The sequence below is a fragment of the Aulostomus chinensis genome, chromosome 21 (assembly GCF_037954235.1).
Source record: "Aulostomus chinensis isolate RoL2024-O1b breed Wild chromosome 21, RoL_Achi_v1.0, whole genome shotgun sequence".
In the NCBI taxonomy this organism is placed as follows: Eukaryota; Metazoa; Chordata; class Actinopteri; order Syngnathiformes; family Aulostomidae; genus Aulostomus; species Aulostomus chinensis.
This window is the reverse complement of record NC_141340.1, coordinates 20,919,978-20,946,185: the sequence shown is the minus strand read 5'-3', so window position 1 is coordinate 20,946,185 and position 26,208 is coordinate 20,919,978. Positions and strand designations below refer to the sequence as shown.

At 49.2% G+C, this 26,208-nt stretch overlaps 1 protein-coding gene across 3 annotated transcripts in view; it reads right to left on the bottom strand.

Annotated features, from left to right (window-relative positions):
- The window catches only part of zeb1b (zinc finger E-box binding homeobox 1b), a 65,001-nt gene that overhangs the window by 16,854 nt on the left and 21,939 nt on the right, over positions 1-26,208 (bottom strand). For all 3 annotated transcript variants that reach the window (XM_086190917.1, XM_086190919.1, XM_086190918.1), the window contains one exon: positions 431-586. Coding sequence is in view for 1 of the 3 variants with exons in the window: in XM_086190919.1 (XP_086047045.1) it covers positions 431-586 (156 nt within the window). In the remaining 2 variants the exon portion in view is untranslated. The remainder of the gene's footprint in view (positions 1-430; positions 587-26,208) is intronic.

The following is a 26,208-nucleotide window of genomic DNA, read 5'->3' as shown; positions in this document are numbered from 1 at the left end:
TTAATATCGTACTTCCTGCTTTAGTTGAAAACCCACTGTGTGTAGTACCTGTTTCCTTGTGCTCCGCTTCACAATGAGACAAAGCCTGGTACCAAGCTTTCTGATGTCAGACAGCCATTTCTTGACTTTGCCTCCATCACATCAGCTGAGGTCAAACCGGGAAAGCAGCCGCTACACTAGTTAGTTTTGTTGGAGCTAAGCAGCCAATCAGTGACCCTGATTCTGACCGATGCTATGTGCGCTCTACTGATGACGGTGTCAAAGAGCTCACTTGGCTCCAAGAGTCTGACACTTGTCCGACTCACCGTGAGCAGAGTTGATATCAGCCACCAACTCTCAAGTGTTAAAGCTTCAGGAAGACAGGTGCTTCCTCCATGCAGAGATGTGGAGCGCGTCAGGAACATCATGCAGGCTGGTGGCCTGGACTCACCTCTGTCCCAGCAGTGCTCCCTGGGGTGCTCCTCCTCTGGCAGGGTGCTGTCGCAGTCCCCTCCGTCCGCCAGGCTGCCCTCCTCCTCCACGATGTGCAGCTTGTCCTCGTCATCTGTGTCTGAGCCGGCCTCCACCACATTACTGTAGTTGGTCACTGCAGAGGAGGACACGGGTCAGAGGTCAGAACCAGGGGTCACATTCACATTGATACTGCAACGTATGGAGGTACTTTCTCTAGTGACAGACTGACACCCTGGGATCAATGCCAACATGTTGCCATGTTAACAGGTTATTGTGTGTTAAAGAGGCACTAAACTGTGACTGCACTCTAATCTACACTGTTTCATTCCAGCTGTCAGATCACGAGAGACTAACATGTCACTTCTGTGAGAAAGTCATCGGCTGTCCGGGTTTTTTTTTAAACAACTATTGTGATTCATCTTAAAATGGTCGTGCTATGTATTCATGAATGCACCGTGGCCGTATCCTGTATCCCAGGAGTGGAGCTGCACAACCCTGTCGATGAGGAGTACTGAAGGCCATCAGCCTGACAGGTTCAATACATGAACTACGTCACTTAAACGTCAAAGCTGTTCAAGGGAGTAGTTGTAGTTGAGCCCCACCCGTAACAGGGACGTGGTGTAACTTTAATAAATCTGCTGAACTGAGGGAGGAGGCTTGTTACAGCGGGAGAGGATGAAGGCGGCGGCGCGAGCACCAAGACAAATCCTACATGTGCTAAAAGGATATGAATTAAAAACTGGAAAAGAATCTCCCATAGAAACAGGCCCCCAGCAGAAGATTCACACACACACACACACACACACACACACACACACACACACACACACACACACACACACACTGAGTGCCAGTGCGTGAGATCATGAGATTGCAGACTGAAGTGGTATGTGTGTGCTGGTGTGTGGGAGTTGCTGTGACCTGGTCGGTGCTGTTATGGGCTGAAGGAGCCAGGAGACACCCAGCCGACGGACGGGGTTATTAAGGGGAGTAAATTTTCCTGACTGTCCGCCTCGGATGAATGTGAGACCGCGAGTGTGTGTTCCTGCGTCTTCTTTTCATTTCCTCCCTGTTCCGACATCTCTCTCAATTCCACCTGTGTTACTCCCCCCGCCCCCCGCTCCATCCTTCTGTTCCACTGAGAGCGCTACAGATCCTCTCAGAGGCCAAATCAATTCTCCGGTGAGAGCAGCCCAGTCAGCAGAGGGCCGCTGCAGCGCTGAAGCTACCTCCCCTGGCTACTTTATCTACACATCACACAGTGGATGCACACACATACACACCAGCTGCTTTCACTTGCTGAATATGCACTGCCAGTACAAACCACCTGAACGTTTATTCTTCCCATCCTCACTCTCGCTCACCCCCGCCCACCTCTTTCTGAAGTAGCTGCTAATGTTGTTTGTCGGGAGGAGGCGTATCTGGGAGAATCATGATCCTCTGTTTCAATCAATGAAGATTGTTTGGCGAGGTCTCTCTCCTTCTCTTTGCATCATGTGGGTCATTACAACTGGTTGGTATTCACACAGACTTGATAGACATGCAGGGTTCAGGCTGAGGGGGAGGAGAGAGGATGGAGGTGTGGGGGTGGAGGGATGAAAGGTGGAGGAGGAGGAGGGGGAAGCGCTGCTATTTGGCGAGCCATTCACAGGGTCAACACCGCTGTGCCGCAGCTGCAGAATCCTATCGGAGTTCATCAGGAGAGCTTTTTCATCTCAACCTCGCTCCTCTCTCTCCCTCCATGACATTACCTGTTTTTCTTTACCCTGATGTGATTACAAGCAGGTTGTAGTTTTCAAGAGATGCTTTCAGCTCAGCCGTGGTGACACACATCCTTTGTACCTGGACACTATCAAGCTTCACATTCAACGTATTTATGGCTTTGAAACGGAACCCACTCCAGCGCAGTGATCGCTTCGATTCATAACAAGAGTGTATTATCTCATCTGTACTTGTTCCTCACTCCCGCTCGTCTACTTTACACCTCCGCCCTCGTTGTCTTTTCTGTCAGAGCAACTGCACCAGGTGATGTATTGTCTCTTCTCAGACACCCAAACAGGGCACAACTCTTCCTGCTGAAACAGAAAGTACTGTCGGAGCAGTCGGAGCGGCTGCTTGAGGCCCAGCCACTCAGGTGTGGAGCTGAGCTAAGCAGTTACAAAGGCAACACTCTCCAGCAGGAGTGTCAAGAAAATGATCAACTACAAAGCTGGAGAGAGAAAATCAATGTGCAGACAGGAGGGGGCCACAGCAGCGGGACAATAAAGAGGGAGCTGCGAAGTAAGGCTAAGGTGAGAGAAGGAGGAAAGGATGGGGGTGTGTGTGGGGGGGGGGGGGGGGTGAACAGAGGCGATCTTCCTGTGCCAAATGGTGGGCAGTGTTGAAACAAAAGTGTGTGTTCCAACAGGCGATGTAACACCTAGCATCAACAAAGGCTGTATCCCTTCTGGCTGACCGGCTGAGCATTTGGACAGCTGGCCTCATTAGCGCTAGCATGCTAACACACAACAGGAGGACGACTCCCACACATGAGAAAGGGGGGGGGGGGCTTCTAGGGGAAGGAGGCGACTTCAGAAAGTTGCAACGTGTTGAACACCAGAGGAAATATTTAATCTTTCACCTCTCGCCATTAATCCTCTTTACAAGAGTAAGAGCACTGAACAGATAGCAGGAGGGTGTGAATGAACGCTCAGGCCTTGAGTCCGCATCACATGGTGGCTCAACAGAGCTGCAGCATCCTCAGCTATTTCTAGCTCTCACGCAGTTATTGATGTTAGCACATGCTGTCGCTGGCCACAGCTGGAGTTCCAGCACGGTTTCAGAGTAAAGGACAGCAGCCAAAGCTTCCGTCCTTCTCCGAGTCTGTTGGACGACAGTGCCAGGCAGTCCACACCAGCCACACATACACACGCTGCAGGAGAAAAGGCTGTGTTGTTGAGACACCTGCCAGACTGTATCAGATCCCAGCAGAGGAATGAGTGACTGCTCCGGTAACTCCCCATACAGAACCAACATTACAGCGTAGAAGCGGATCACCTTGGCACGCGTGGCGCCGCTCATCGGTCGGCACACAGCAGGAAGCACCACATTTCCCTCATTGCAGGTTTGTCGACTTGTCAGTGTTTAGTCTTGATTACAAACTGTGTACCTGAGTTCATGCGTCAAACTGCCATCACTTCTTTCAGCCTCACGCGTGACAAACATTTCATGAACTTGAAATCCCTGAAGAGGAGTGCTTGTGTGGCACCAGATTGCTGGTCTTGTGCTTTCACACCGCCAGGCTTGCCAGATAGGAGCGTCACTATCTCATCCTCTGTGGGAGGGAGCTATCTGTGCTTGAGGCCCTCCAGGTGTGACTGACTGGCTTCATAACTGAGCTTGAGATGGCGACGTGGAGAAACACATGTATACACACACACACACACACATATATTTATATATATATATACACAGTACACATATGTGTACACACATATATAGAGCCGGCGAACAAACATATTAACATCTGAGGAGAGCTTTTATCTTGATTCATTACCTGTAGGACATCTGTACAGAACCCTAAACCTATATGTCTTGTGAGCAGACTGACATCCCCATACCAGAACGTGTAGGAGGTATTTCTGGAATGTCCAACCAAAACACTTTTCCCTGAGTTTGGCTCTTAAAGAGACAGATCAAAGGCTGTGCTCTCCCACTCCTTTCTACCTGCTAACTGACACTTATTCCTCTATTCTTCTGCTGGTGACTGCACGGTTCCACTCATCACCAGCAGCATTCATCTTCTTTTCTACTCCTTTTTCTCTATATTTAGCTTTTGTGCAGGATCCCTGGTTGAGGTACACAACTGATCTGAGAGCGAGCACAGGGCCAGGAAGGCAGCGCTGCAGCTACCACAGGCATCCTCAAAGACTACAGACCCTGCCGTCACACAGTCTGCCCTTGCGGCTCTGCAGTGCCATTTTCTCAGGGAAGCAAACCACTACAAAAAACCCAGCTCCAACCAAAGTAAAACAAAGCTGTGCCATTCAAAACCTCAAGTATGCCGTCTCAAGGTGAGGCGCCTCATTCAGCAGAGGTAAATGCGGCTGGTTTTGTTAAAACAACAGTCTTCCTCCCACAGAGTCAGGAAGGTCATCTCAAGTGGCGATAGCAAAACAAAAGAATTGGGGATTTTTCTCAGTTAACTGTTTTCCACAGGCTGCCTCCAACTTACTAAGACACTTAAGTTGGACCATTGTTGTTTGGTCCCAGTACTTTAGAGAAGTAACTGTGACACACTACAGCATCCCTTCACCGTCAGTTAGCTGTCGAGGGCACTAGGGGTCCCAAGAGACTGTGTCCTTGCTCGTGCTAAGCCCTCCACCACAAGAGAGTGCTACCCGTACCAGAGCAGGCCGCTCTGATTCTGGCTCGACTTTTCCAGATACTCAGCACAGAAACTCCCCCAATAAAATCACATGACTCTTACTCATTCTTCTAAGTTTGGCTGGAAAGATAAAAAAGCAGAAGCACGACACAGAACGCAGCAGTCAGCAGAGGAACGCAGGAATGTATGTACCACGACTGCAAGATGTGGTGCTTCAGCCAGCTGATACAACCCAGGACTGAGACAATGACTCCATCAAAGCCCTCGACCTGTTGAGCTCGCCGCTGCTGCACTGGTGACCTGCGAGACAAAGAGCTCTTGTCTTCATAATGACACTGATCGAGGTTTTAGCACACGAGCTAATGGGCTTCCATGGGTCCCTCAACTCCACTTTCCATGATAACACTAATGCTAATGGATGCTATTGTTCTCTTAATCTGCATGATGACACTTGGAAGTGTGAAGGAAGTCAGTCGCCCTCAATGGCTGTGACTGGGGATGTGCGATCTTCCCGGCCGATAGCCAATATTTACCAATGTCGGTTTCATCGCTCTGAAAAATGAGTTTATTTGATACTTAAACACAGAAAAACACACGTAAACATTGTGAATGTTGAAAAAAGCTTTTTCTTTGTGTCCAAAACATTTGGAAAAACTCATTAACTGTACATGTACTGTATGGTTTCCTCATCATAGATGACACGATGAGCAACGAAGAAGAAACTTGAGCAAACTTTATCACCCATCAAACCAAACTGATGTATTTAAGAAATGACCCGTATCTGCCGATACCGATGACGTGCACATACCACCATGCATAGATCGTGGAGTGACACGAGAAGAGAAAACAACTCTGATTTCCATATTAAGCATTTGCTTCACAAGTCTCACACTTGTATTACTCTGGATCGGCACTAAGACTGCAGTGGTCCTTGAATGACACCCAGGTGATGGACCGTTTTGGGACCAAGGGTCACTCCCAGGCTGCTCTGCTAGGAATCACAGTGGCAGACGATGGTATTTCTCCCCGGGGGAGCCGGCACGGAGAGGCTCTACATTCTGCTGCACTGTGCCCTGCAAAGCGCTGCTGCGGCAGCGGCTGCTGGCTCCACTCAGCTCTTCTAAATAAGGCCAGGTGGGCTGGTAGGGCCCGCAGGGTGTGAACACACACGATCCACAGCCGTGCCCTGGCCACCAAGTTTACACTGGGCTCCTAAGCCATGTTTATGTTGGAGGTAACAACGGTGCACCTAAGTGAGTGAGGAGTGTTCTGTAATGCTGGCATGCAGAGGGCTTCCAGGCATTGTGGTGGACACCACAGAGGGCCTGAATGAAATGTTTGATTATAAGTTCACCTCATGCACACAAAGTCTCCGAAAGCACACACACCTAAACACTGTTCTAGCTACTTATGCTATCTCTGCCCTCCTCCCTTGGTGCACCGGTGCAGGGCCTGCTCCTGCTCTCCAACACTCAGCAGCTCTGTGGTCAGAGAACGCCAGCGCGGCAACGTGCAGTTGAGGCAAGTGACTAAGACGAGTGACTAAGAAAGCAGTGACAAAGACGGTGGGTGAGGAGAGGAAACATCTGCTGACAATTCTGGTAAACCCAGAAGAGCTGCAGCCACCTTCCCTCTGCTCGCTCGTCTATAGCTCTGATTCTCAGAGGCGATGCGTGTTCTAAAAGGGTTTCTCTCCTAGATATGATTTGTTGACAACTGCACTGGAAAGTACACACCAAAAAGACAAGAACAAAACACCGGTGGAGGAGAGCATAGCAGCAGTTGTTTCCCTTCTATGATGCCAGGCACACACAAACCTGACTCATCGTGAGCGAGCCGCCGTCATACCTCATTGGAGTGTCACAGGCAAAGTGAAATGTCCCTGTCACCTCTGCTGTCAGGCCTCATTCAGGCTGTGGAAACAGCCTGATAGCTTGTGAAAGCTGCGCACTAGTATAATGCTCTCCTCCACTCTGATTTCACCAGTTTGTGTCCAGGGTTGACATTTTGAGTGGAGGCTCAGAGGGGATATTATTAGAGTCATCAGTGAAAGGCATCCAGCCCGTGTAAATGTGGTCACTTACATCAGTTGCATCAAACTTCATTACATAGCGCACTTTCTTTTTCACTAAGCCCTTCAGTGCTAATGAGAGCAGCCTGCCTCGGTCAGCAGATAAGCTATGAGCCCCCCACGTGACTGCCATTCACTCATGCATTCAGGCTGGAGAATGGGCAAATGCATCCAGCGGTGTGATAATCATTTGTCATCAACAAGTGGGAGGCCAAACTGTTGAGCCTCCTCTACATGTTGTTAGACAAGAGTCCAGTTTCACAGCGTGATCCAGGTTCTGTCTGCTCGCTGGTCAGACAGCTGAACACGGCTCAACAACGGCCACAAATGCTGCCAGGCGTCCATGATGCCGGTAGCACCACACAGTTTTTACTCTCTACACTTCTTCTCGACTTCGTTTACTGTCACATACAAAGGAGCATCCTTTGCATTCACGTTCCTGACAGAAGAATTCACAGTGTAGCCATCAAACTGTTAAACTGCTCACTGGAGGGGGGGGGCAACAGAAGGACTGCAGGAGAGGGCTGAGCACCAATGACCTGCACAATGACCTGCAAGGTACTTCAGGCGAATCTGTTCTGTCTATTCATTTAGTTCATCACCAGAAAGTACAAGTCTCTGCATGTCACAATCTACAGACTTCTGAAATTCAGTGTGTTTGGTGACGTGGTGAACAAAGTCTTTCTCCCACTGGATGAAGAAACCTGCGCACACCCGCTATCATCCTAATGACGATGAGCGCTCAGATCCGCGCCAACAACAACGTACATGAAGGTAATGAAAGCTTGTTGTCTCTGCTGGGACTTCTGCAACTTTTTGTCATCGCAGCTGCAAATTCCAGCCGTTGTCGTTCAAGCGACAGCCTGAAGCAAAAGATACAAAGCAGCAACTGCAGAGGCTATTCGATCCTACGAGACAAACCTCCGGACTGTTGGACACATTCCGCTAGTACGGTTCAGCGAGATGCGCCAGAAAAAGCGAACACTCCTCGCCTGCTCACCATGGTCAAGTGAGTTTACGCGGGTTGAACAAACCTGCACATACGCAGGTGAGTACAAGGGTGCTGATGCTAAACTGCTGCGTCTCTGATTACACAAACCTGGACAACAACTGGAAGAATGAGAAGTTACACCCTGTAGCTTTAAAGTGCCTCCAGACCCAAACCACCTCGGGATCATAAATTCATTCCCTCCCTCTGCCTGTTGGAATCGTCATGTACAAACGTATGTTTAGAATTTCACACACTGTGATGTGACTTTCCAAGTTGCTGGACTGAGGCTGAGCAGCTGAGCTGGGCCATGCTGAGGTGTGTGTTTAAATATATGCAATGAGCAATAACAGTGTTATCCAACCTGCTTGTTTAGTGCAGGTCTATATTAGGTTAGTGTAGCACAGGGCTGTTGCATTTTAGGAGCAGGTGACTGGACATTCCTTCCTCTATTAGGCCTGACAGTTTAGTGTGGGGGAGAGCAGAGAATTACACCAGCCTATGAGGAAGCAGATCCTCTGCCAAATAATCCTCTGACTGGAAGATCTAATTAAATCCTGCTCACCTGTAAGTATTGCTTGCTGCACAGATTTATCACTGGCAGCAGTGAATTGGAACCAACACCTCAGTTCCTGACAGAGACCCAACATATTTACTCGTGTCAGTTCCTCTGCTACACCACACTGTCTGTGGTGTAGATGAATACAGAGAGCAGTGAAAGATGGGCTCACACATATAAAAGAGGGCAGAAAATGTTTAAAAAAGGAGGAGAATGGTGGCAAGGAGGGAGGAGAGGAACTGCTAATGGCTTAAAAAGACAAAGATGGCCTGTCACATGCAATGCTCATCGAAAGTGATGGCTGCCCCAGGGAGGGAGTGTCACCAAATGTCAGCGAGACTCAGAGAAGACTGAGAGCACAGAAGAGAGACGGAGGGGCAGAAAAAGAGACAGAAATGTTAAAACAAGGTTGCTGCTGAAACAGCAGAATCATGTGATTATTAATGAAATGAAAGCAAGAGACAACAAGGAAGTGAGAGAGACGAATGAAAGGGCGACAGAAGGCATTAACATGGGTGTGCATGCGTTTTCTGGGGGCCTGCTCTTTACTAAAGGTCAGGTGTTGACACGGTGGCTCTGCCTGACATATGTCTCATTGAGGGGACAAGCCATAGGGAGGACACACACCACACACACAATTCCACACACTGGTTCGCACTTAAAGGGACAGGTGGAAGCGCAGAAATAACTCAGAAGGGCCTTTTTGTTTATTGGTAACGTCTAATTTTACAACTGTTGCAAGTTCCCTATTTAAAGCGATCAGCAGGTCAACACACCTCAGTGACACCGTGAGCGAGATCCATGCTGACAACCTACTGTGGCTTCACTAATTCTGACACTAACACGCAAAAGTGCAGCGAGAGCTCTTCCTTTTTGTAGCAAATCCTCTCCTTTGTGGCGTTTTGACAACAGATGACCACTCTCCCATTTCTCCAGAATGTCAGCTCTGTCACAAGACTCCTGAGGCCAAACATCCTGGACAACCCCTGACACACACGCACACACACACACACACACACACACACACACACACACACACACACACAGAATCAAACACACTGCCTCGGGCTATCGCTCAGTTGTCACAGTAGTTTCTTGTTATTCATGTGATGCCGGGAGAGAAAGGGGTTAACGCCGTAAACCTACATCCACAAAAGCTCTTTTGTCACCTCGTCCTTTCCTTTTTCTCTGAGGCAAAGTGGTCCTTCTCCGTGTGATCAGGAGGGGTTGGCCCCGCGGCCCCAACACCGTCCCCCCGAGGAGCAGCCAAGCAGCTCCTCTCACACCATTACCCTCCTGTCTCCAGGACCACCGCACAAATATATCTTCCTAAAGCAGGTGACGAGAGAGTGGACATGAATGTGCTTGCTCTCACACATAAACTAGAGTTTACAGAGCAGCGGAGAGCAGAAGACGGAGTGTGGCGGTAGTTAATGCAGCTGCTCTGTGCCGTGCTGATTGGTGAAAGGGCTGAGGCAGCAGGTACACCCAGGTTCTCCTCTATTGACGTATTAATGGATTCTCTTTTGTCCATGACACCCAGAGGTGCTGGGATGCTGCGTGGGCGTGTGTCTGCTGCTGCCATTAGTCCAGCGTGTCAGAACTGGAAGGAGAGTATTGACGGTCCAGCGGGGCGATCGATGGCTACAGATCTCTCACTCCCCTCCGTCATCTGTGATAATGGCCTACAGTGAGTCAAACGCTGCTGCTCGGGGACTTTGTTGTGTCTCCTCCCTCAGTGAATTCCTGCACTCTTGATAGCAGAAAAATGAACTGTTGCTTTTGTGCTGCAAAGGGGAACACATGAGAGTCAGCCAGGCTCCAGCGCAGAGGTGACTGATTATGTTTGAATGGTGGAGCGAACACTCCTGCCAACGACATGATGTTCCATCCAGACTATATCCAGGTTACATTCAGCTTCTCCTTCATTCAGCTTGGTTCTGTTCTTCCCCGTTTCTGCTCGCTGAGGTTGAACCAGGGTTTCCTGTCTGTCTGTGAGAGCCAGCAGGGCGGGTCACAGATTACCCCAGCACACTGCAATCACTGGCCTGGGCTCCAGGGACTATCCCACGAGATGTCACCGATAATGTGACCCAGCAGGGGGCTGCCAGATGTTTTCTGGGATAGTGACCTCTCTTTTTCATCTCAAGTACCCCAAGTAGATACACTTAAGGCCCCTATCTGATTACACTTCAGTCCTGGGGGGTGGAACCGACACATGTAAAGATGGTATCTTCCGAGAGCTGTTGAGCAAGAGAAACCCTTGACCAGAACAACCTCCTGAGTTCTGTTGGACTGATTCACAGGTCAACGTTGGGCCCGTGGTGGGAAGCGTCCGGTTCAAGGACACCTCTAAGCCCCACCCCTTGGTTTGGAGCAGCAGCGCTGATACTGACCCATCACATTACTGCTGTTAAAGCGTCCCGACACGGTTCGTGACCTGTGTTCCCATAGCAACTCATCACAGCTGTGCAGTCATTAAGGAGGCTTCTGCTCCGGCTAAGACAGTTGGTGGTGGGGGTGGCCTGAAAAGAAGCTGGCTCTTTGTTGTCTCTCTCACAGTACGGTGGCTGATCTGGGTCAAACAGAGCTGTGTGTTGCCCATGTGAGCTCCCTGCAGTTCAGGGGGAATTCCACTGGGTCCTGCGTGACCCTGAACACTGGCCTTCCTGTTCCACTGTGGCGATGAGCTCTGTAGCCGAGAGGAAGAAGAAAGAAAGACACTTCTGTCCATACAGGTTTAATTTCACTTCACAGGACACCAACGTCACAGCGGCACCAGCAGGCTTGTGTGTCCGTCACCACAGACCGGCATGTCGCACCGCCACCGGGTAGATAAGCACAACTAAACTCAGCACTGGTTTTCTGACACACTGACTTTCACTTGTTCTGCTGTGATTACACAACAGGAAAAGTGGGTGTGGTCCGGTGGAATTCACAAGTCAGATTCTGAAACCAAAAAACAACATTTACAGAAAAAGAGATTTGATGGTTGACACCAGTTGTGAAGTCGTAAACCTCTGAAGGAGCGAGTGCATCGTGTCTTTGTTCTGTGACAACCTGACTGACTGAAGAGCAGTTATGCTCACCTGAGACTACACACACACACACACACACACATCATTCATGCATGTCGGCGCATATATATTGTGTGTTTGTGTGCATCAGTGTGCAGCTGTTGCAGGCAGATCAGTGAAAACACTCAGCTTTTAATAAATGCGGTGTGAGTGTGTATGTTTTAGTGTCTTCATGTGTGTAGCCTGCTGAAAGGTCCTGGGCGTGTGATTGATGGGTGCTTTAACACAGTAAACACACACACAAACACCCACATACACACGAGCACGCACACACACGCACACACACAAACACACACTGGGTGTGGGTGGAGAGTGAGGTGGTCATATTCAGCAATGCTCAGCTAACATTATTCATCCTGTGTTCATCTGCATGAGCTGAGCCCACTGTTCCCCATATTGATGAGCCCGGCATGTGTATTAGTCACTTTGTTCACACACACACACACACACACACACACACACACACACACACACACACACACACACACACACACACACACACACACACACACACACACACACACTAATGTGGCCCCTGTGAGGCTGAGAGCAGAGAATGAAGGCAATTTGGAACACTTTGGCTCTTCTTCTGCTCTGGCCTTCTTACATTTTGCGTTATTTGTATGATGGGGTGGATCAGAGAAAAGGAGGCTGCAAGAGGGCGGCTGAGAAGGAGAGAATGGAAAGAGAGAGCAGGCAACGAGGAGGAGAGGTTATTTTGGAGTCTCTGAACTGTAATCACCACCTACAGCTGCTTCCTCCCAGGTGCTCTGACTGGACTTCAACAGAGAGAGTGAGACAGAGAACAGAGAGACGAGAAGAAGAAGAAGCACGGCTGGAACAGACACACTCACGTTGGTCTTGTTCCTAATTTGCCTGAATTTCCATTTCTGACAACTGCTCTCCTGCCCGAGCCCCTGCAGGCGGCCGGGTGGGGGGAAGTTTTGTCTTAGCAGTGGGAGGAAGTTGATGTGTCTTTCACAGAGCTGACACCAGACTTCCAGCGCCTGTGGATGGTGACTCGTGTAGAGGAGGCTAGTCTGCCCCTTAATCCTGCCAGACAGCTTGTGACTCGCCCACTAGCCGCTGATGACCAACAGGTGAGGTGGATCTGATTTTGTTTCCCTCTGAATGAATGCATCCATGAAGCTTAGCTTGTTGATTCTAATACTTCAACACTCAGCTTCTAAATCTGCACTGAACTCCTTAGTGTGACAGCACGCTGGAGGTGCGTGTCTGGACTGAGCTAATACGCTAGCAGTAATAGCGTTAGGTGATTAGCCGGCTCACCTCATTAGAGGATGACCTGTCCCACAACCAAACAACTTAAGAGGTAACATTTTTGAGGTAGCATCTCTCTCGTGTTGGTTGGCACAAAAAGGACCACTGCTTGGACACGTGGTGGCTTCTGATGACTCAGCGGGTTTTCAAAACTGGAGAAGATCATTTCAGTGGGTGACTGTGGTCGTCCACGTTCACCAGAACAGGGGAATATTACTTATCGAAGTAGGTGCCTACATGAGTGCAGCGATGATCGTTGAGATGAATAATCTTTGACTGACACAGATCCTGCTTGTCATGTAACACCTGTAAATGAATCTACTATCCTTTGAGAAGGAGGAGAGGAGAAGGAGAAGTGGTACACAAATGATGGAGACGAAGAACGAGAACACGCGACATTCACAAATCAACGGTGAGCGGGTGAAGGACGAGCGAGTAGGGCAGATGTTCATGACAGCTTATGTTCAGCCGACTGGGTCACGACAAAATGTTGATCAGAACACGAACATGAAATACAAACCCAGAGAAGTGACGAGTTCAACCTCTACGACTCTTCCTGTCGTTGGAATGAGCGGCTCGCCACCCCACCGCGTCCACCCGCTTCACACAACTGACTGTTTGACACACTTACACAAGAACTTGACTTTTAAAGCATCATTAAGCAGCTGTTGATGGCTAAATGGCTCGTGAGGGAGGGATACACACACCAGCAGAAATACACTCACAAACGCAGATGCCTCTAAAGCAATAAACCAATGTCTTAACACTAATGTTCCACCGTGCATCACGTACGGCTTAGAAAACACGAGGCACAAACCACCCCTCACAGACGCACCCACACACAGCTCGAGGTGTTGCTGATTCAGGCTTCAGAAGCCAAAAACGACATCATGCAGTGGTTCACGTGCGTTACACCGAAGCCTTGCCCACTCTGGTCTTCAGCTAAATCCCCTCCATATGGGAGAGTGTGGGTGCGTCCCTCTAAGTCATCCATGGCAGTTTCCCATTATTGTCCAATAAAAGTGGTTGGCGCCATGCGAGCGGTTCATGTCACCACCAACAACTCTGCTGTCTGCTGCCTTTCCAGGCTGAAGCTGCCCTTCCTCCTCAGAGCACAGACACTCTCAAGGCTGTGAAACAACCCAAATGCACAAACTGAGTCATGTTAAGTGTAAAAGCACCAAAGGTTAATAGTATATTGTTGTCATCCTGTTAGGGCCGGCGCTCGCCGCCTTTGAAGCAGGAGCATCAAAGCTTTTAAGATTACAGATTACACTGCTGCCACGGACGGGCACCTGTTACACTGCTCCAATACGGGGATCCTGATTAAGACAATGTGTGTGCGTGAGTGTGTGTGTGTGTGTGTGTGTGTGTGTGTGTGTGCGCGAGAGTGTGCCCGTGTGTGTACGCGTGCGTGCGCGTGTGTGTGTGCACGTGTGCCCCAGCATGTTTGGGCAGATGCTGGTTTTCACACACTGCAGCGTTCGTAGCTGAACGTCCATCTGCGCTGTGCTCTGCTCTGAGTTCGTATTCGAGCAGCTGTGTTTCCAACCTGACCCGGTGCTATGCTAACTGATTGTAATTCACGTCCAGTGGGAGGAAGAGACCCCCCTCACTCACCCTCACCCCTCTACCACCATCAGGCCACAGAGGTGCAGGTTGCTGCCCGTCCTCTGTGAGAGGATTGAAGGGAAACCCTGACCTCCTGGTCCACCTCTCTTTAATGCCTCTGCTCCTCCAAACTAACGGTCTGGATTCCTGCCCAGGGGCTCTGCTCCGCTCCCCATCAGTCTGTGCAGTTCACCACACACGCATCCGTACCAAAAGAATGTTCCTGACTCTTCAGTGTCTTTGAGATATTCTCTGAAAACTCTCGTTACATCTGCAAATCAACCTTAAAATCCATTTTGAAATTGAAATTTTTGGTAAAAGGATGCACCTGGTTACAGACTGAGTCGGTGGCAGAGTGATGTCAGCACATCATCGGTGTCAGACGGCCGGTATCGGCCCGCTAAACTGTGCAGGATGTTATGGGTTCATCATCGCATCAGCTGATATTTATATGGGACGAGTTTTGGACGAGTCTCTTCCCTTATTATGAGGGAACTTAAGTGTAATGTATGGTTTATAGGCCTTTCCAAATGTGTTGGAAATAAAGAAAACAAAAGTCAGAGCGCTGCACGTTTCGTCATGTTCAAATGTGAATATCACACACCCTTGTTTTTATGCAGACACCCGCCATGTCTGCAAAAGATCCACTGAATCCAACAAGTCCATCGTTGGGCATCGACAACAAAGACCCTACAAATGAGAGCCAACATTTTTGTCTTTGTTCATTTTAACTGTAAAACAGTTTGTGAAGCAAACTTCCATGATTCTTCCAGAACTTCCTGCCTCGCTGTGACTTCTCCATGTTTCTCCTGTGTTACCTGATGGAGCTGCAGGCGGTGCAGCAGTGAGGGCGAGAGAGAGAGAGAGAGAGAGAGAGACGGCGAGGATGACAGGCCATACGATACGCTGATATTCAATTTACCTGCCCTCGCCTCACTGAACACACACTCACACTCACACACACACCCCCAATCAAAATTCCACCAGCAGGGCAGAAATGCACACTCCTGTCCATCTCCCTGCCGGAGTCGCTGGCGTAGCACTTTTCACCATTTTCATCACCATTCTCGGCCTTTATCTCACTCCTCTGCTCCTCTCATCTGCTCTCCTCCTCTCTTTATCTCTCCCTTTTCTCCAACAAGCCCCTCACGGGGAAACAAGGTTGTAAAGGTGGGAGATATTGTTCACCTCCTGTGTGTGTGTGTGTGTGTGTGTGTACGTACTCTACATGAATATATAAGAGAGTCTTGAGGCTCCTAGAAAGATTTTGGCATGCAGCCAAATAAATGGCACTGCCGAGTCGTGTGTGTGTGTGTGTGTGTGTGTGGGGGGGGGGGGGTATTGTTTTGTGCCTCTGTGTCTGCTTTACAGTATAAATATTTCAAGATAATTGTAAGCTCCTCTGAATGAAATTTCAAGGTTTTCACCAGATTTTTTTCTGTGATAATTTAATGAGACCAGATTTAATAAACCAGAGGTCACAGTCGAAGCCCCTGTCAGAATACACACTTGCCCCCTGAGAAACTCCACCTCCACCCTCCTACATGATCATCACACCTTCACACACCTGAGCGCTGCAGGCATGAGAGGGGGAGCCCGGCCAGGACGCCTGCGAGCGTTTGACTTTCTAACGGAGGGGAAACAAGTCTCGTGCTGCTTTAATGGGAATGCATAAAGGATGAGCGGAGGCTCAGACACCAGGTTAAGACGCTACTTAGCACCTCTGGCCCGCCGCCAGGTGTCGGAGCAGCGGCGTTACCAGGAGGACAAAGAGAGGGATGAGAGGGAGACAGGCACTAAGGTGGATTAAGAGGATGGTGAATGATAGAATTAGAGCGGCAGTGATTAACTGATTAATCAACTACTGGCAAACATGATCTGCAGCTGCTGATAACTGAGAACTGTCAGCCACTTTTAGACAAAAATGCTGAAGAACTTCTCAGTTTGCTTGACATGATCATCACCTGAATCCACCACATTCAACTCCGGGAGATTATATACATTTTAAATTTATTTTCTGACATTTTACAAAACAAAACAATTGGAAATATTCAACAGATGAAATAGAAATGAAAACGCTCAGTGCTTTCCACGCCTGAGAGATCAGAAATCACAGATGCACCAGTGTTCACCGGCTCTAGCAGCGACCTGCAGAGCAGTCAAGGGATGTTTTTTCCACAGTAACTGCAGCAGGAACAGGAAACTCAAATGGCCTGTAGAGCAAGAGAAAGCGACTTGTTGACTCTGAGTCTGGTTCAGTACGCCTCCACAGACCTCACCTCTTTGATGCATCTTGGGAGAAAATGAAAGGCGCTGGAAGAGAGAGAAGAAAGCACACAGAGAAGAACAGGGACCTGGGTAGACGGCTCTACAGCAGCGCCTTTGAGACGGCGCGGCTGGAGAGGGTGGGGAGAGACAGGTGGTACTGGGACTCTGTGCCAGGGAGGCTCAGCTTCGTCAGCTATGCCAGTCGTCACGCAGAGAGCTGGCCAAGAACACGCACTGGGACAGCGAAGGCTAAACCTGCTAGACTGCTGCCTCAGACAGCCGTAATGGCTGCACCTGCCCTGAACCACGGTAACTAGACAGACCCAGAAGAGCAGCTGGCAGCACCTGTGCTCAACAGTCAAATCACCACATCAAAACAAGGACGTGGGATTTGTGCGCGCTGGGGGCGGAGTCAAAGGGCGCCTGAGAGATCCAGACAGAGGTGCTGCTCTCCCTGCACTGGGCTGAGTGGTGATAAATCTGAAGGTGCTGCGAAGGCCAAAACTCTCTGGAAACGTTCAAAAGTCAAGTCTTCATGTCAGCATCGCTGCCCTCAAAATAAACTCTCTAGCTGTTCAAGACCGAGCAGCGGCGCTGCCCAGGGGACTGACAGCTGCCTCCTCCTTCATAACCAGCGAGGAGCACAACAACCAAAGAGCGGCTGAACTTTGACAGAGGAGCAGCAGCAGCACAGGCCCTGAGCAGAGCCGCCTGCAGGGGAGTATTTAGGAGCGGCGGATGACTGCTGGTGCCATGTGACATGGTGTGAGTGCATCTTATTTTAGAGCGAGAGGTTGAGATAAGGTGTTAAAAGGAAGGGAGGGAGAGGAATGCTGAGCTGTCCTTGTAAGCCTCCATACACAGCGGATGCCCCCCCCCCCCCCCCCGCCAGTTAAATGCTTTGATTACAACTGCTGCCAGCTAATGGTCAGCGGAAATTGCCTTTACTGCATTTGTCCTGATCCAGAGCATTTACTGTGAGATATATTAAACATCATCGTGAGTCCTTTTCTTTGAGTGATCCTGACATCTCCACGCTCCCTCTCCCTCTCTCCCCGTCTACTGCCTCCCTCACTGTCTTCTCCTCTGTCTCGCTCAGTGCAGCAGTTTATTTAGCTGCCATGTTTACATTCCTGTTCAGTCAGCCTCTCCCGGGGGAGGATGACTGGATTGAGCTCTGCCTCGGTCCCCCCCCCTCTCTGGCCCCAGTCAGTGACACCATGGTTACTACAGAGAACACACACTCATGCTGCACTCCAGACGATGCCTATTTAGTTCTGTCGAACCGATGAATCTATACAGACTTTCCACAACATGAAACCGACGACGCAGAATAAACCATAAAGAGAAGCTTGTAAATAAAGAGTGAAACTAGCATCCATGGAACTTGACAGCGGGGGGAGGGGCCAGCAGTGGGTCGTTCGTCCCGATGGCTCGGGACCCTGGCACTTCACCGGCCTCATCATTAGACTGACTGGCTCCTGTGGCCTCCGGCACAGTGCTGTCTGCACGCCCTAATGACCGCTGACTCACTCAGCACGCAGCACTGCCGCCACATTAGTCCAGCCCAGAATAGCCCCGAATAAAGAAAGATGGAGGAGAGTGGGGATGCTCGGCGCCCCCGACAGTCTTAGAAGACGTAGCTCCAGACCACAGTTTTCTTCTCTCCACTTCTCCTATAACCTGTTGCTACGGTTAACTAATACTGCACTGCTGAGTTGTTATGGTGGAATAGCTTTGTTACATCAAAAAAGCCAGTACTTGGTTGTGCACACGCACGGACGCACGCACCCACGCACTATGATGCTGTTCAGATCCGGCTTATCAAGTCATGATTGCAATCATCTGGTACATCATGACATGTCATTCCTTCTGTGACAGTGACTTCTGAAGCTCCATAATTAACATATCATCTGCTAGCGTCCTGGTCATCATCAGTGTGAGGTTACCAGGCGACAGGCCAGCATGTTCCAGCCTCATGTTTAAAACACTCACACACACAAGTGGAAGATGACCTAGTAGTTTGGATTATGAATGGGATATTTTTGGTGATGGAATAAATTATGAAAAAATAATGACAAAAATCTGTTCTAGATTTGTAAATGTCCACCTGTTAGTGTGTGTGTGTGTGTGTGTATGTGTGTGTGTGCACGAGGGAGGGAGGGAGAGAGAGAGAGAGAGAGAGAGAGAGAGAGAGGGGAAGAAGACGGGAATGAATGGGAAGGAGACATGGCCTGTATAATATACACCAACCGACACTGCAGTATCAGCCAAAAATACTCCTCCTAACAAATCAATAGTGGCTATTGATTACTTCTGTGCAGTGCTTATGCAACATCCCACCACCTCAGCGCACCTATGGTGAAATCACTGTGTGCAGGCAGGGGTTTGCACAGCGGCCTGCTAGCCCTGGAGCGACACGCGTGAGCTGCAAGGTCTGTGGATGCCTGGACTGGGAACACTGGGAGCACTGGGAAGTTACATGTATAGTGCGATGAGACAATCACGGACAGGTGGTCATTCCAGCGCCGGGGGTCATGAAGCCCCGAGGGAGTCCGGAGAGCTGGGGCCGCCATGTTGGTGAGACGCTTCACCTCCAATCACTGTTGTCCAACTGCTCTGCTCCTGCTCTACACCTCAGCATAAGCTCCTCCTCCCCTTCCTCCTTCCTGAAACCCACCGCAGCACCATCTCCACTGGGACGCTGATGAGACCTCTGAGATGGCCGCACTTAATCGATACTGCCAGGTTGCCAAGACAACCTTGATTTCCTGTCGCCGTTTTGCAGAGCACCGGTGATTGCGTGGGGTGTCCGTTGCACCTGCCGCCCTCTACTCCTCCCTTCCCACTGTCTCATCAAGTGCTCCTTATCTCTGGCCTCCATCCCTCACTCCCTCCCTCCCCAACGTCCCTCCTCCCTTATAGTATAGCTGCCATAGACAAAGAGGGAGACGGATATACAAAAGCAAAACAGATTACACCCGAGAGGCTGGGTTGGAACAATCACAACACAGCATTGAGAGTGAGGACACATGTACACACACACACACACACACACACACACACACACACACACACACACACACACACACACACACCCTGACAGCCCAAACAAAGCGAGCTGTGACAGCTATCATATCTACCTTGGAGGGTGATGTCATTGTGCCTGGGGAGCATTTACTATCACCCCCCCCCACACACACACACACACACACACTGCTGCTCCTCTCTCCTGCACATGGGGTTGGCACCTCCTGTTTTTTTTTTTCATTAATGGAGAGCTCATTAATCGTGGCTGATAACGAGGACGTGGGACAGGGACATGATTAAGGGGCTCTCTCTCCTTTAACTGGGCGCCCTTGGGGATAAACAGCTCAGGGTGTGTGTGTGTGTGTGTGTGTGTGTGTGTGTGTGTGTGTGTGTGTGTGTGTGTGTGTGTGTGTGTGTTCTAGTGTGTGTGTGGGCAGCATGCTAAAGCAGGTAAAGGACACACATCCAGAGCTATCTCTAGGACATCTCAGAGATAGCATCCTACACATGTTTCCACTTTGAGGTGATCAGGGCTGCAGTCACAATCACACCAATTGCATCTTTATTTGTGCTTGTGCACTGACCCTCCGTCCCTTAATCATCTAAGCCTGCCTCCCTCCAAAACCCCTGAAGGCAACAGTTAGATGCTGTGGGAGATGGCGAGGGGAGGCAGCGAGAGGAAGCTGGGACTTAAAACTAATCTCTGGAGTTTTTCTTGCACTTTTCCAGCCTGGACGGAGACGAGAGAGAAAATACTGACGGTTTATTTCTGCAAGACACATTTGAATCTGCACTTTCTGATAGAGGCAAGCCAAAGACATAGAAGTAATTTGGTACTTCAATCAACATCCGTGTTTGTGAAGGAGCTTTATTTGTGTGTATGATGTAATTGCTGAATTCAATAGAGCATCAGGCTGAAATAGAGTCATATCAGTGGAGAGAGTTAACGATGTGTTTGCCCGACTGGCCCTAATTTCTCAGTGTTACTACGCTACCGACCAGAAAATTGTTGATTGGAAGTTAAGAGAATAGTCACAGTTTTTATTTGCTTGAGTCCACTTTGTGTGTGTCGTATTCTCTCATCTCCTGTGGGTCCAAACGAGGTTTGAGTTGGGGTTTTTTTAACCTACGTGCAGTTTTAAATGGTAAATGTACTCACAGTTGTACCTTACAGTGTTGCCTCATTCACACATTCACGCGCGCGCGCACACACACACACACACACACACACGGTGGAAGCCGCCACATGAGGACAAACCTGCTCATCGTGAACAATTAGTGGTTCAGTATCTTGCTCAAGGGCACTTTGACACCAGCAGGGGAAGTGAGGTTCAAACACGACGGCTGCTGGGTGGAGGTGATGTACTTCAGCAGTCAAGGTATGTATGGGTACAAGCTTCTGAGAGTCTGATAATAGTTTGATGATACCATAGTGTGAAAACCGCTTTGGTGGAAAAGTGTTTTCAGTCACACCTGAAAGGTGCAACTTTGAACCCACTGACGACTGTGACATCATCCATCCACAGAACGAGCTAAGGCGCTGTGGAGCTTGGCTCTGACACAAGTTCTTGCCAAACGTTCATTTTCAAACTATTTGTTCAGATGATTCAGTCTGAGAACATTTACTTGTACAGGAACTGTGACATCCTGCACTTTATATATAGTTCCTAGATTGTGTATTGTGTGTAGGTGATCAAAATTAACAAAATAACAAGAAATTACGCCAATTTATAAGCTTTGATCTTAGAATTTGTCATGTTTGGATCTGCAAACCAGTTTTATTGGAAAAATACTGGGGATGCAGGATAATATCACTGGTATAATATCTCTGCTAACCCAGAGACGTGCAGGCCCAGTTTAGGGTTGGTTTGTTTGTGTTGAAACCTGCGTTATGATGAGTGGACTTTTCCACATCTTTTAGAAATAAAGATATTTGTACTCAAATTTAATACAAATATAGATATCATACAAACTTGTTCTGATACACATCATATCAACATGGGTAAATACATCAATGTCAGTAAGGTCGCGCATCGCTGCTGGACGCACTGATGGAAATGACACTTGGAGGCGGCGTGACTGGAATAATACCAGCACGTAATCAATAAGTTGAACTGAGTCAAAAGTGACCCACAAATTGAATGAATGAAACTGATCTAGAAACACCAGAGGATGTTATGATGTCACAACCAGAGAGCAGAGATCAGCCTGTACATGCATAAGGGCTTTGTAGTACAACAATCGTTTAGTCTTACACACACACACACACACACACGCACACACACACATTAAATCCAATCTGTCTGGACCAGGACCCTAATCCTCTCTCCACAGCCATGGAGTCAAGCAGACAGTAATCCTCCATATTTGTATATTAATAGCGGCGGTCTCAGGGGCGGCCCCTCCATATATTGTGATGTATGTTTTATTAGTTGGTTAATCTGCTTGTCGATCGGAGGATCTGCTCCATTTAAAGCTGGGCTTTAATAAAAACACAGCCAGCCCTGCCGGAGGGATAAGCTCCCCAAGGACAAGGGAAAGAGCATGCCGGGGTTCAATAGACTCATCGCCAACAATAAACAGCTTTACATCAGTGTTATCTGTCATGGGGCAATACAATTATTGTGTGGAATCCAGCCCCGGGCCCCTGGCCTCTCCTAAGAGGAGGGCTAGATAAAGCCTGACCCAAATATAAGCCTGCTACCGTGTTACCATAGTGCCTGCTTCAATCAACTCTAATGTCATTTCTGAGGGTGCACTTTAGAGTCGTTGTGCGTGTCCATAATAATCCACACTGCCATGTCCTCCTAAGGACTTGACCCTCAGACACTCAGGTGGAACAGACGTGGTTAAAATGCTGTTCCACATCAGCAGACAAGAGCCGAGGAGGAGGAAGCACAGAGGTGAGATTCCTTTGGATCTGAATCACGTTGGAGTCGTCCGTTCACCTCACTGAGCGTCTAGACGCTGTGTCACTGCCACGCCTCGCCGGACATCTGTCCTCCTCATCCAGTAGATTTGTCAGACAGCCGTTCGATTAGAAGGACACTGGCTTAAATTAGCTTGCAGGTTGGAGAGTGATGGAGGTGGACTGGACAGGAGGGCCATTAGAGCGTAGGGGACATCGCCCTTCCTGCTTACCAATGCTCTCTCAACTACTGGGGCTGAGGACACCTCCTGATGACATCGTAGCGGACAATTTACACACCACGATCTCGTTAGGCTACACAACCTCACAGAGTACTTCAAGTCTCCCGACCCTTCATGCGGTGCTATGATCAAAAGTCACGCTCAGATCATAACTCACTTCTGCATCAAGCTACTGCTGATGTTGTTTTGTAGTTTGGAAACGTTTTATTGCTGAGAATAAAAAAACAACGACTGTCTTATTTTACAGGAAGTCCAAGGCACAGACGTGCAGTCAAACAGCGGAACAGTGCCCTGAGGGACACGCGCAGGTCCTCCAGGTCACCATAAAGGGTCAGACTGCCCTTGACTGTCCCATCTGCTCCATGGCTGTCCTTTCAAACAAAGCTGGAATGTCACTGTTTCATATTTGTCTACTTGCCACATTCCCAAAGAGCTCTGGATTAGTTTCTTCACCGTTACCAACGCCAGCCTCTCGTTCTGGTGCACTGTTCCCTGCTCCAGCTTTGTCAAACGTGAGGAAAATAATGTTTGTGATGTTTCTGGTTTTGGTACAGAAACACAAAGTCAGGAGAACATGATGAGTGTTGTAAACAGAAGTCAAGCACCCACGTTGAACCTAATGTTTGTAGAACTCAAATACCACCCAACCTGCCCCCCCCCCCCATGTCTTGGGTTTGAGCAAACGACCACCAGGTTTCAACCACAACAACACATCAACCTGATTTTGACTGTTTTTTTCCCGCCACGCAACTCTGACATGTATGCATGATGTGTGCGGAGGCGGTGGTCATTTCACATGCCTGTAATCCTTCTGCTCAGATACAGATTAATGAGCTACGTGGCATCAACCAACGTGACTTCCGCGGAGTAAACAAACCAACAGCTTTTGAACATCTGGCCAGGAGAGATAGAGAGAGAACAAGCTCAGCACCCTTGGGAGATGTGTGGTTTCCTCTAAGATCTGTTGATTAGGAGGAAGGATGGAGGGAAGGGCAGAATAGCAGACAAAAAAGGGTAGGAAGAGCCACAGAAACAGTTCAGGCTCAGGTCAGGATTCAGGTGGAGGTCAGGAATGCACTCACAAACTATGTATGACACACTGAGCCCCCAGCACACAGAGGAATACACAAAAGCATCGCCTTTAAATGCGTTGCAGCCAGACCATGTGACTCTCACGGGGTAATCTCATGGGAGCATCCCCCACCTCTGATCTCCCTGATGAACTGTAACAACAGGAAGTCAGCTTGGCCTGCAACTAATGCCACACCACACCTACAGATAACTGTGCTCTATCTCTGCCTCCCACAGCACATACTGACACAGAAACATGCAGTCTGAAGCAGAAAGCCTGCGCCGCTCCAGCCGTCCTCATCACTCACGCGTTTCGTTAACGGCGGGCATTTATCAGTCGTCACAGTTAAGTCTAATCGCTGTAAAAGTGAGCTGTGTGGGGCAGAAGAATCGATGGCAGGGTGCCCGCTGCTGCTGGCGTTGGTGGCAAGCGAGACGCACTGCAGCCTGGCACTGAAACAAGGAGAGACCGAGGCTGGCAGGGGGTGGGCCTTTCAGCAGCTCAATAGCCCTTGTTTGTCTAGGTCCCTTTGGGAAGTCAAGACACTGCAGTGAATAGGAGCCAGTTAGCAGCGATGGCATAATAAGACCGGGGGGAGGGCGGGGGTGGGGGGTCATTGAAATTCAGCGCAGGCTACTGTCAAGACAAACCAGCCTTGCCAGCTGTGGCAGCAACTCAAGGAGCAGAAGCCTGTTTACTGAGATTTTGGGTTAAGAGCAGGTTATGTGAGAGAGAAGCTTTGATCTGCTTACTCATCACAACTCCCAGCTGAGAGCATCCTGATGCCGGGACTGATAGCACGCTGACACTGCGTCCCGACTCAGAGCTGACCGGGAGCACCGGGAGTCGCTGGCTAACAGTGGCAGCGTCCCCCAGGCCTACGTTCCAGCCTCAGACGGTTCCTGTGCTTCAGTCTGACAGACAAATTTTTCTCTGCTCTCAGTACTTCTTTGCTCCAGCATTGATTTTGTTTGTAGCCTTTCGTGTCATCTGCCCATTTTGTGGTCTTCGCAGCCGCAGATGAGGAGCCTTAAATAGGCTGCCACAGGTGCCGGGGGCCGGGTGGGTGAAGGAGGGGGGAGGTGGCCTGGATGGGAGCAGGGCTGCAGGAAGCTTCTTGTTTTCACAGAGATAAAGGGCTTTCAGGTTGCATCCTGGGCCGTAATCTCCCACACACTTCCTGGTTTTGTTCCAGACGAGGCAAGAGAAGACGAGAAATCTTCGCCACGAGAGGCTGATCGATCGCTTCTGATGAGACAGGATGTGTGTGTGGCGTTTGTGGATTTGAAGAGCATTAAAGGTCCTTGCTCTGAGCTGATGCGTGCATTCATTTATTCCAAGTGCTGGTTCATTAGTGATGATGATAATAAAAGTGTGAACATAATTTATTTCCTGGCCTCTTCATTTGCTTTCAGACCACAATTAACATTGTTCCAAGCTCTTACATCCTAATTACAGAAAAGATAACGCCACCTTCTTTCAAACTCAAGTTCCTCTTTAACCAGTCACTTAGTGATGGCCTTGTGTTTTAAAAGATCCATTTACTGGAAATTTGCATGAAAGGGGTTTATTGAAAGTTGGCACAGAGGAGGAAGTGCAAACTTCAGGAGAACAGGAAACACACTCACGACTGCTGTTCTCACATTTTCACTCTCTATTCTGAACATGTTCTTCTTGAGAAGGCCAGCTTTTGACCATGAGCCACACCCTGTTCTGCTGCCAGAGGAAACTTTCAATCTGCCCCCCCACCCTCACCCTGGCTCGCTCATACTTTTGTCAGGTGTTATTTATGAGTGCTGAGTAGCTGCAGCACCTGCTGGCATTGGAGAATGAGAGCCAAGGCAGCTGCCAGAGAGTGGAATGGGAGAACAAGAGGCAGAGTCGGAAAGAGAGAATACATGGAAGCAAACAGGCCAAAGAGTGAGACAATTTATGAGAAAAAGAGGTCGAGTCAGTGAGGGAAAGCAGAAGCCTGATGCTGGGGCAATAGCATGTGGTGATGATGTTGTAAGCGCACTGGCATGCAGCGAGCACATCATACAGCTAATGATGGGTGTTATGATGAGAACAGTAGGACAAAACAAACAACCCGGTGATGAGGACGTGCTAATTAATAGTGTTGTACAACTCCAAACATGATCAATTAAAGGCCATGCTTCATTGACTCAGGCGAAAGCACTGGCGCCAGCGTAACGAGAGAGGGGAGGGCGCTGTCAGCATGAGTAAGAAGACAGATGCACAATCGCCTGGCAACGGAGATCCGAGGGTATCTACTCCCTCTC